Raw genomic sequence first — 12,255 nt, 5'->3', positions numbered from 1 at the left:
AGGCTAAGGTCGGGATGAGCTCGTTTGCTCCGGTGGCCTCGGCGAGCTTGTGCCAAGGCTGAAGTCCGGGGCAAGGTCTCCAGAGCCTTGGTGAGGAGTGACCTTTTCCCGGCGGCGTCGGTGAGTTCATTGGGGCTAGAGCGAGCTTGTGCGAGGACCAATGGCAGTGATGCGAGATAGCTGTAGCTCTCGCATGAGCTCCCTAGTTATTGAGAGCTCACATGTGGCCAAGTAAGGCCCCGGCGAGCTCACCGGGGCAGAACAACCTCCTCAACCACGGCGAGCTCGCCAAAGAAAATGTAAAATATATATATATATATATATATATATTGTTTGAGTTATTGTAATTTGAGTTTGCATTGCATTTCAGGTGTGCAAGACCTTGGTTATTTTTAAATGATAAATCACGAATTTATTGAAACTAATTCATTGAAACGAAAAACCATTACAGAAGCTCACTAGTGAAAAAAAATCAATAAAAAATTTTAAAAAAATATTAAGACAAAAAAAAAATTAAAAGGTAATCACTAGGTAATCTTACATTACCATCAATATTATTACTGTTACAGAATACAGTAACTAAACATGGTAATTTGAACACATTATTATCCGATTCTTAGTAATGTTTTTATATTACCGCGGAGCAAACACCTCTTCTAGGAGTAATGTACTCATAAAAATCAAACACCAAAACAAGACGAAAAGATAAATGGAGTGTTTCTCATATGCATATTTTTGATTTTTTTTAAATGAAAGCATTTATTAGCTATTTAATAAAAAATTTAAAAATGGGATAATCACAACTTTATATTATGTTAACAATAGATCGAGATTGCAATCATGGAAATCAAATTTCCTCTCTTTAGGTGGTAGAATCAATTTGATTAATTTAGTGCTGACATCCATTTCTTCATACTGGAAGTCCATCTTCAAACTCTTTATCTGGGTGAAAAAAATTATTGACCACATTGGAAGATACTTTTTTTGGAGAGGCCCTGAGATTGAAAAACCCAAATGGTAATTGGTAAATTGGTATCGTTTATGTAAACCATGGGAACAAGGAGGATGGGTGATTCTTAACTTGGAATGCTTTAACAACGCACTCCTAAGTAAGTCGTGGTGGAAAATCCTCTCCGGAAATTACTGGTGTGGCGCACATATCGTTCAGTGTAATTATTTCCATCCAACCTGAAATCTCCACATTTTACACCAAAGGTAAACATCTTTTTTTCTGGCAAGACATTCAAAGTTCAGTTGTCACTTTAGAACTAATATCACTTTCGCTACTTGCGATGGTAACACCACCCTTTTTTGACATGACAAGTGGTACTTAGGGAGAGCTCCAAAAGGCCTTTGGCCAGAATTTTACCTACAATCCCAATTTCCAGGGGGCTCGGTCAAAAAAATGTTGTTATACTTTTTGGAGGTAAGCCCTCCGGAGCTAGACTCATTTTTAAATGATACATGTAATCGTATCATGTTAGCCAACCCTCCCAATCAAAACACTAAATCTTGGAGCCTCTCCCTTAACAGAAAATTCATGATTTGATCTTTTTAACGCTTCCTGATAGATGGGGGCCTTCGATATTGCATAACACCCATCCTGTTAAAAAAGAATTGCCTAAAAAAAATCAACATGTTCAATTGATTTAGTTTCTTTTTAATAAATTTAAAATTTATCCTATTCTGTCTTTTTTTTAAAAGATAAATTTCAAATTTCCTTTGAAATTTATCCTTAAAAAAAAAACAGAATAATTAAAACAATAATAAAAAAATTAACTTGACCCAGGACACAGAGAGGAACTCCTTCTCGGGTATAACTGCATGCTCAGCTCTATAAACCGGCGACTTAATCTGGAACGTGCTCATCAGGATCGCTCTCATCTCGTATGAAAAGCTTTTGGAATTAAATACTTTTTTTTTACAGCACCGTAGAATACGTCAACTTTTTATCTTTTACTTGCAGGAGCTGCAAACACTCAAAGATAAAAACATTTTACTTTCATGATGATCGGAAAAGCTGAGCTTATCCTTGAATTCCTGGGATGTGAGTAACGAACCACATTTGTAAGTTTGTACCTATTACACTCAAGAACAAGTTTTGGCGTTGCTGCTGCTGCTGCTGCTGCTGCTGCTGCTTCTTCTTCTTCTTCACAATTTACATGTAGATATGTATTATTTTATTTTTATAGGCTCATCTCCTCTGGAAGTTGAGTTTTCCTATACAATAAGCAAAAAGAGAAGCAAACAATAAAGGAAAGGCAAGAAGAACCAAAGCCACCAGTCTGAGTCTATCATGTTGAAACCCAAAGTAATCCTGGAGAAAATCAGCCACTGTCTTGGTTTCTCCAAACACTGTTATCTCCTGCTGAATATCTCCATACTGTGAAGTGAAGAAACCATTTAATGTCCAAGACAAAGGCAGGATGTAGTAAAGCCATATCCACCATTTTGGAATGTGCTATCCAAGTTACACAACAGAACACCAACAGAGTTCAATATGTTGTCAGTTAACTAACAAAGAAAAGTGAAAGTTTGTTGGACTTACTGGGCCTGAGAGTATGAAACCAGAGAAAAGAGTGGAACTTTGATAAAAGAAAGATGATGATATGGTGGCCATTTGAAGATTTGGAGTCAATGAAGCAAGAAGCATCCCAAGGTAAACAAAACTGAGAATGGAGCAGAACATGGTGTACAAGAACCATAGGAATTTGTATGCTGACCAGTAGTAGCCAATAGTTGGGTATGCGAGGATTGTGAACAACAGCGCTTGGATGAATGCACAAGGGATCTCAATGACTACCTGAAAAAAAAAATCATAGTAAATTTCAACTAGTCAAAATCATACAATTTATATTGAACAGATGATTATAATTATGAACAACCAATACCTGTGCAAATGAGTAGGCCCATGGAGAGTACATCCCTGCAAATTTTTCACGATAAAGAACAACACGCTCGGTTACCACAAATGGCATAATTAATGCGCAGTTGTTTATGCTGTTGAAGAGTACTGCCTGGTTCATTGAGCCAAGGATGTTGAACAGGCTCTGTTGATTGTTTCTTCATATAAAAATTAAAAAGAACAGCAAAAGTTAGACATTGCTAATTTTATCTCATATATACATATATAAAAAAATTTCTGAATGTGTGAGGTGCATGCTAGGGACTTACAATGTCTTCCCTTGTTTCCAAAACAATGCTGCCATTACCAAAGACACGAAAAGAATAAAAATCAACCGGACCAAGTTGTATGAAGGACTTCTCCAGTAGGACAAGTATTGTTTCCACAGACAAGCTGAGAACTGAACCCATTCATTTTGTGGGAAACGAGTCAGAAAATGCAAATCTTTTGAACCTGGTGGTGGTGTGTTTAGCTGTTTAACTAGTTCTTTATTGTCACTGCAGGATAATGATCTCTAGATGAGAGCCAGCCAGTAGGTGAATGATACACTGCAAGTAAATTTTACACATGAACTTGCTAAACTCACTTGTAAAGAGTTGATTCCTTGTATATTTGTGCAAAATTCACTTCAAGTTGTGCCTCAGCAGATGCAGATGTAACTTCCAAAATCCATGCTGCTGGATTCTGGTTATCTTTAATTTTTGGAACTCCACGGATACTCTGTTGAAAATGAAAATTCAGAAACCATTAAATTTGTAGAAAATACTAAGTATATGGCCCTGCACATTGGAATCGCTCAACCTAAGATCACCTGACATCTGTGGCAATATATAAACTTGAAGAGAATAGTGATTGAAGTAAGCAGAACACTCGCCTCAAAATATTCAACGACTTTGCTTGAATGCTGACCCAGTGGTCCAGAATAAATCAGCCTTCCTCCCATTTTCATTAGAATTAGCTGCAATATGAAGAATGAAACGAAAAATTTTGACAGTTCCATAAGATTGATGTAAAACATTCTGAATATTGTTAGTAGTGGTTTAGGAACTATTCAGAAAGTAATTACCTCATCAAATGCCTCAAATATATCGATGCTGGGCTGGTGGATGGTGCAAACTACTGTCCTTCCAGTATCAGCCACATTTTTTACAGCACGCATGACAATTGCAGCTGCTCTAGCATCAAGTCCTGAGGTAGGCTCATCCATAAATAAAATGGAAGGATTAGCTACAAGCTCAACAGCTATTGTTAGTCGTTTCCTTTGTTCGGTAGAGAGGCCATTTACCCCTTGTGTACCAACTAATGCATCTTTGATATCATCAAGCTCAATTGTTTCAAGAACGTCATTCACAAATTCCTGTAAATTATTCAGAACTTATTCTATTAGTTTAAAATAAAAAAAGGTTATGACCATAGGAATAGTTTAAATGATATACAGATCTTGTTTTAGAGTCAATGTTGTTTGGTAGACGAAGCCAAGCTGAAAAGATGACTGATTCTTCTACAGTAATTTGAGGAGAATGTATGTCTGTCTGTTCACAGTAACCTGAAATCCTAGCAAAGGTTTCTTGCATTTTAGGATATCCACCGATTCTAATATCTCCCTCAATAGCACCACCAGTTTTCCGGCCGGAGAGAACATCCAAGAGTGTAGTTTTCCCTGCTCCACTGACACCCATCAAAACTGAAAGAATGCCAGGTCTGAATGCTCCAGTAATGTTGTGCAGTAATTGGAGCTTTTTCCCTGTATAGCCTTGTTCTCTCATTTGCTAGGAAAGTAAAAATTAAGCACCCATTCAATAATGATATACATATGTATAGTACTGATTGTAATAGTTAACTCACTGATCTTTGATACTTGAAAAAAAATTACCGGAGGAGTATCAACATAATAACAGATATCCTGAAAAGTCATTGCAAAGGGTTGGAAAGGCAAGACCATCATCCTTCCTGCAACATCGATCCAATTTTAGACCTCCTTAAACTTATTTTGCAATTTGCATGCATCATTCATATATACTACACAAAAGTATTTACTTTTAGTCTTTTTGGGATTTTCAGGAAATGTGGTGGTTGCATCATTTATGCCTCCATTTATTTGTGAAAGCTTCTCCCTGGAGATAATAGCGCAAGACTTCCCGATAGCTGAAAATCACCAAATCATTCTCAAGTTGACATAAATGATGAGGTTTACATGTTTAGTTGGTTTTGACAGAGGAAAACTTACGCCTGCTGAATGTTAAAGCCAGAACAAATCCCAAATTGAAAAGGAAAGCAAATCCAAGCAATGCCCCCAATGCTACCCAATAAAAGTAGCTCTCAAAGTCTAATCCATGGCTTTTCAAAACAATATTGCCGATAGTCGTATTCAAGGCTGAAACCTGTGAAATAAATGCGTGACTACAATATATGAAGAATAGCTTAGAGCAAGAACAGAGTTGATGCCACAAAATGTAAGCATTACCTTTTGCCAACGTGGTGCGAGGAACTCGTTAACTGTCAATCCAATTTGTGTGTATGTGAATGGGGAGACCCAAAATCCCCACCTCAGCCAACCTGGTATGGAGGCTGCATGTTGGAAACTGGTTAAGTATATGTTTGACATCAAAACTGAATAACCAGTAATAATCTACTTACGTTTAGGAAGAAGAAAGCCGCCGACTGTTAACATCGCCGTACACATCATAGTACTAAACATGATTGAAGGCACCATAGTCCGAAAACAAGCAGCTAGACAACGGTATATGGATAAAGCCACTTGATGAACAACAAAGAGGATGAGGAATTGGCGAAAAAACCTGAAAGTTCAGGGCAATGGTGAGAATTATCCACAATCATCTCTGTTAGACTATCTATCATCATTTCTGAACTAACCTTACTGGTTCAGGACTATAACCAATACCATAGTAAGTAACTGATGTCCAAATTAAAGATTCTATCAATGATATTGGAATTTTTGAAATGGTGGCTGGAATGGCATATGCCCATGCTGGATAGAAATGGAAATCTCTTTGCTTGTAGAAACAGGGAAGTCTGGAAACAGTCATGGTTAGCTCTGGTAAGCCGTTGACCATAAGTACCATAATTGTGAAAAACAGCGAGCTCATAAGGTGATCGGCATGAACAACATCGAGTACCATGTCCGATCGCAGAAAGACTGACATACAGATGGAAGCCATTATCGCAAGCTACAAATAACAGTGGGCATAAGTCATTTGAATTTGGATTGAGAATGTTTCCAGGTTTAGGGAGTATAAATAGCTCATGTGTACCTGAGAAATTTTGAAGATGTAAGTAAATGAATTCCTCTTCATGAGAAGTAACTCTCTGCTTGTGCAAGCTTTAAACAGTTCCCATTTAGGCAGAGAATATATGTTGAATGAGAGGGCATTCTTATGAGATTGTGACTTATCAAATGATTTTGATAGTTCCTCTTCCAAGTTCTTGCCCATGCAAAATAGTTTAAATTGTTTGCAGAATCCATCAACTGAAACATAAGTATAAGTTTCTCGGGGATGATACCAGTACTGCTCTTGATCCCTTCTGGACAGAACCTGAATATCCTCAAAACAAAGGTATTAATTATATAAAAAAAAGGCAGAAGAAGCCACTTTTGACATCAGATAGATATGCTTGGTCCTCATTACCTCTTGGAGAAAGTCAGCCTCTCCTTTTCTTTCTGGACATCTGAAACCACATTCTCCAAAGAAAGCAAGAACTTGATCACGAGGGCCCTGATACACAATCTTACCCTCTGCCATCAAAATAATGTCGTCAAAGAGATCATAGGTTTCAGGTGCAGGTTGGAGAAGGGAAATGACAATAGTTGCTTCACTAATGTGAGCCATTTGTTGGAGGCAAGTAACAATCTGAAATGTGGTGGAGCTATCTAATCCAGTTGAGATTTCATCCATGAAAAGAGCTTTTGTTGGTCCAACAATGACCTCTGCTGTAGTCAGTCGTTTCTTCTGACCACCAGAGATACCTCTTCTCATGGCATCCCCAACCATTATATCCGCACATATATCCATTCCCATGATCTGATAACACAACAACATTGTTCAGAGGAAACTCTGTTTGGTAATTTCTTTGGTTGGAATGCATTCTAAAATCTGGTCATGATGAAGAGTGTCACCTTCATCACATAATCAGTCTGAATACTTGTTTTTAGTCCTTTGACAGATATCGCCTTCATATATGTGTCAATCTCTGGTTCAGGGACAATTCCTGCCTGTTTCTCTTTTCTACAAACCTCATCCAAGATTTCTGCATGATTTTGCTAATCAAACATTACAACTAGTTGTCTGGAAGAGTTTTGAACCTGTTGACTATAAAGAAATTAAACAGAAAAACATACCTTCCCTGCAACCAACACCTTGAAACCTTGCTGAGAAATCGAGTGTCTCTCTCACTGTCATTTCAGGAATGTGCAGATCATGCTGACTAACATAAGAAGATGTCTTCCCAGGAATAAATTCATCCAGTTTGTAGCCATTGTAAGAAACTTCCCCTGTGACCTGCAGGGAATAGATGACCAAAACAAACAAATAAATTACATTAAAAAAAAAAAGAGGAACATTTGCATTGTGTAACAAATGATCCTTGGAGACAGACACTATTAAGAGTGGACAAACCTTGAGAGATTTATCTAATTTCCCAGCAAGTGCCTGTAGGAATGTGGTTTTTCCACATCCTGGGGGTCCAAGTAACAGAGTCAATCTGCAATCACAACACAATATCATATGTATTCTGTTTTAGTATATGAAAGCACATAATTTTGGTGTGCATAGAAATTAAACAATTAAAACATAAAAATTATGAAATTTTTGATTAAATAAGGAAAAAGTTATTCAAAAAGCAAGTTTTTATTTACAAGATGCTTGTACCTGGAAGGCTTGATGATACCACTCACATTTTTGATGATCACAATCTTTGCATCTTCATGGTTTAAACCTGTTAACCTAAGAAACCCCTGTTCATACAAAAGACAAGTATCAGATATTACCACAAATAAGCATGGAAAAACAGCATACTGATAATACTGACAGAGAAAAACCCTTTGGCTGTATTCCAGAGAGTTGGCAGAGGCTTTCCTTCAACTACTTCACACTCAGCTTCCACACTTAAGTTATTGTACCTCACCTCAATATTAGGGACTTCCACATCCACTCTGCAAAAAAGAAACCACTAAGTATATATACTAACTCTCTAGAAATGTGAAACTATATCAGAACAAGGAAATGAAGTTTAATAATACCTGTCTATTCTCTGTTTCTGTCTCTGCAACAGCCTGAGATTATCATTCTCAATGTGTTTGATGAGACTGTCAATAATGAAGAGTCTCTTGTCCACTGCAGCTCCAAGTTTGGTGGTGACATCATGATCAACTTCATTAATATCTCTTTGATCAGACACTACTGTTCTTCTTCTTCTTGTTATATCTCCATCATGACCATGATCATGATCATCATTATCGCCACCATTAATATGATTAATGGAAGGAGCTGCAGGGAGATGTGAAGAGAGCCTGTTCTCCGTTGCTATCTCTTCAAACTCCATGTCGATCATTAATTAGACGACAGCGTTGGTGCTCTTTTCTCTCTGATTTGAAGAACTTATATAGTGCAGGTGTGTGATATCAAGGAGATTAATTGCAGCCTAATTCAAACTGGTTGGTTGCATACTTGGATTTGTTTGTCCACATCTCAAGCTTGGTTGTCTCTTTAGTCTTTATCGTGCTACATACGCATACCCTCCCCCATTTATTTATTTTTTATTTATTTTAACAATAGCAACAAACACTATAACATTAAATGAGTGTCGAGACATATAAGTATGATAGTGCAATAGTTACAGTAATTTATTAATTACATAGGGTGATAAATGTCATCCCACATGTATGTCTAAAATATTTTTAGAAACCAAATCGAGTTAATAAATTTCCCATATTATCTAACTTTGGAAAGAAGCGATATAATATCTCCTACAAAGAACCCACTGAACCCTTTGAACTATACCATGATTCTGAATAGTATGCAAATAATATTGCTACAGTAATGTAAATAGTGTTTCTACAATACCGCAATAGTACTTTTGGTGTAAAATTCACCTTTGCCTACCTACTACAAGTGATTAAGAACAACTTAAATCTCAACAAGTACATATGCCCTAATTTTGCATTGGTTTTGGTATTTCGATTTTGAGTTCTCTCTCAAATGAACACTTTACACAAGCCTTTTTTTTTTCTTGTGATAAAGGCAACAAGTGCCACTCTATTAAAGGGTTGTCAAGGGACATGCATGTACGGTGGTGCACTAGTTATAATTGTTTATTGATTATTTAGGAATTTATTAACTTAGTTATGTGTCATATGAAGCAATAAAAATCTTCCCATGTACATACCCAAAAAGTTTTAATAAACCAAACTTAGCTAATAAATCTCTCTATCATATAAACATTGGAGGAGAGGAATACAACACCTCTCATAGAAAACTCACTATGCCTTTTTGAATAGTATTGTAAATAATATTGAGTCTCGAGATTCAATCCTACTCCATGCTTATCACTGTATTGTGGCAATGCCGCTATAGGGCTAAGGACCATTTGAGCAGTACTATGATGAATAATACCACTATAATATTGCTACAGTATTTCAGTGTAAAAATTAACTCACAGATGAAGTTGTACTTTTTACTTAATAGTGTTTAGTGTCTTTATACAAAAGAAAAAAGTAATGTCAAATTGTACAATGAGTCTTTTGTGTCATGTGTAGAATAATAAATGTTTAAATTTTTATTGAAGAAACTAACTCACAAATGATGTTGTGCGTTTGGTGTCTTTAGATATATTAAATTGTGAAAATAAAGATAATTGTATTATATAAATATATAAATCTTCACCAAACTTAACAATGTTTTATACTCATTCCTTATCTAAAGGTGCATACTTTCTACATTAGTTTAAATTTTAAATAACCTTTTCATAGTGGCGATCATTCTTTTTTTTTTCTTTCTCTTTTTATTAAGATAAAGACAGTCATATACTTGTTTTCTTTGTAAAAAGTAGATACACCAAAAAATATATTAAAAGGGAGTTGTTTGATGATTAAAATAAAATTTTAAATATCTCACATCAAAAAATAAAAAATTTATACATATGGTTTCCACGCTTGCCATATCTGATTCCTTCGTTTTCGTGTGACCTCTTTTTATCATCATTATATGTGTGGTAGATCCATATTTTTTTATAGAAAGGAAAGCTATCCTTTTCTTTCCTGTAATACGTTATTTTCATGAAGGCACGCTGTTACTTCATGAGGTCTAAATTCAAAAGAATTTTTTTTTTTTTTAAAAAAAAACAATTTAAAGCAAATGGAAGGTAGGATGACTTAGCCCAGCCCAGCTTCCTCTCTACTTGTTTCTTCCGTATTTACTTTATTGTACCCTCACCTCTGGTGAGACTTTCGTCTCTTTTCTGATGTTTAGTTTTCCTGTTATCCTTTCTTTTCTTTATCGTGTCTGTCTTGTTCTCTTGCTTTTTATTTCAATAAAGTTGTGATTTATCCACATTTATTCAAAATGGAAGGTAGGATTGAATTGCTTGAGTGGGACTTGAAAAAGAAGTGCTAACTCAAAAGAAATCTTCAGTCTAAAAGAAGTTCGTATTAATAGATGTATAAGTGCTTTACTACTAGGTAAACATACGATGTAAAGTAAAGGTGCGTTTGGATGCACGCAATCATTACTCTGGGGAAGGGAATCATTGATTACATATTTTCTTCCCCTTGTTTGGATGTTATTTTATGCATGTAATCATTGAGGGTTGGTGGAATTCATTACCTCCACCAAAGAAATAAATCATTCCCCCCACATTGGGGGGAATACCCATTACCAATAGTTGAATTTACATCTTTGCCCAAATTAGCTTAATTAACTTAATTAATTAATTGTATTAACTTACTTAATAGAATAATTAATTAACTTAATTAATAGAATAATTAATTAACTTAATTAATAAAATAATTAAGTTAATAAAATAATTAATTGTGTTAACTAAACTAATTAAATAATTAATTAACTTAATTAATTTAGTTAATAAAATAATTGATTAACTTAATTAACAAAATAATTGATTAAACTTAATTAATAAAATAATTAATTAACTTAATTAATTCAGTTAATAAAATAATTGATTAAATTAATTAATAAAATAATTAATTAACTTAATTAATTCAGTTAATAAAATAATTGATTAAATTAATTAATAAAATAATTAATTAATGTAGTTAACTTAATTAATTCAGTTAATAAAATAATTGATTAACTTAATTAATAAAATAATTAATTAATTTAATTAATTTTTAATTATCAATAAAACCCTCTTTAACCAAACACTAATTTTTCATTCCTATCCCCTCCCCATTACCCCCATTCCCATTCCTCTCTTCATTACTTCCATTCTTATTCCGTCATCCAAACGCACCCTAAGTGCTTTTACTTCAAAAGAAATCCACTGAACCACCAGAAGTCAAGAGGGTCAAAATAGAAGATTTAATTGTGACAACTAAGTGCAGCATGGAGTTCTTTGGACACCGCACAAATACAAACAATCATGATGCAAGCTTAGCATAGAGATTTAGTCGGAAGCATTTAGGATTATTTTTGGTTTTCTATTTCTCTTGTTGTATTACTGTCTTTTTTATCTGTGCACTATTTTATATTTCGTCTTTCTTCTTTGTTGTTTTTTGTGTTGTCGTTCTTCGTTAGTCCTTTTGTGGTTCTTTTGTACCCTTTTTATTTTGAATGATTTGGTTTCTCTAATTTTTTTTTATAATAATAATAATAATAATAATAATATTTTTATTAAAATACCATATATATAATATTTGAAAAATATGAGAGAGAATCATTGGTACCATTGGTACCCAGTGGTATCTCATCATAATCGTGAATAAATAGCTAATGGATTGAAACCCGTAGTGTTGTTCAAAAATGTTTTTATGAATGGATCATCCATTCATGGTAGTACTATAGAAAGGAGAAACTCGCCTATTTTCTTTCAGGTTCATTGAAGGTTGCCCTTACAATGGTTACTGTAATTCTACCAGTTGCATCTGATGACTACTGTTAGTTCTCTTTGGGGTTGTAGATTATTAATTTTTTGATTTTCAAGCATCATGCACACATCACCACAAACACAGAATAAAGCACACATCTTGATAATGTAGTTCGGCATCATATATATATGCCTACATTTGCAGGCCACACAGAACATCAAACAGAAACAGAAACACACAGATGATGAAGAGATAATCCTTGTAATAAAATTTAATTAATTTATCTTATTAACAA

The 12,255-nt window shown here is 34.8% G+C and overlaps 1 protein-coding gene across 4 annotated transcripts; it reads right to left on the bottom strand.

Moving 5' to 3' along the window:
- Positions 1-1,888: 1,888 nt before the first annotated feature.
- Positions 1,889-8,510, bottom strand: LOC120249650 (pleiotropic drug resistance protein 3-like). 4 transcript variants are annotated; one of them, XR_005532865.1, is made up of 22 exons: positions 8,163-8,509; positions 7,952-8,075; positions 7,792-7,877; positions 7,263-7,624; positions 7,041-7,171; positions 6,553-6,945; positions 6,178-6,459; positions 5,780-6,093; positions 5,543-5,703; positions 5,370-5,473; positions 5,133-5,286; positions 4,943-5,050; positions 4,779-4,855; positions 4,342-4,674; positions 3,972-4,262; positions 3,780-3,863; positions 3,492-3,625; positions 3,175-3,402; positions 2,892-3,063; positions 2,549-2,803; positions 2,080-2,461; positions 1,889-1,969 (listed from the first exon to the last, which is right to left on the bottom strand). XR_005532865.1 is itself a non-coding variant. In XM_039258231.1 (22 exons), the coding sequence occupies exons 1-22, from the start codon at positions 8,471-8,473 to the stop codon at positions 2,195-2,197; spliced, it is 4,254 nt and encodes a 1,417-aa protein (XP_039114165.1). In that variant the 5' UTR covers positions 8,474-8,508; the 3' UTR covers positions 1,889-2,194. The 4 variants fall into 4 exon arrangements, 3 of the variants coding, with proteins under 3 accessions (XP_039114165.1, XP_039114164.1, XP_039114163.1); XM_039258231.1 differs by having other exon boundaries at positions 1,889-2,461; positions 7,263-7,422; positions 7,540-7,624; positions 8,163-8,508; XM_039258230.1 differs by having other exon boundaries at positions 1,889-2,383; positions 8,163-8,510.
- Positions 8,511-12,255: the final 3,745 nt, after the last annotated feature.

Source organism: Dioscorea cayenensis, chromosome 19 (assembly GCF_009730915.1).
Source record: "Dioscorea cayenensis subsp. rotundata cultivar TDr96_F1 chromosome 19, TDr96_F1_v2_PseudoChromosome.rev07_lg8_w22 25.fasta, whole genome shotgun sequence".
Lineage (NCBI taxonomy): Eukaryota > Viridiplantae > Streptophyta > Magnoliopsida > Dioscoreales > Dioscoreaceae > Dioscorea > Dioscorea cayenensis.
This window is presented reverse-complemented; position numbering and strand designations above follow the sequence as displayed.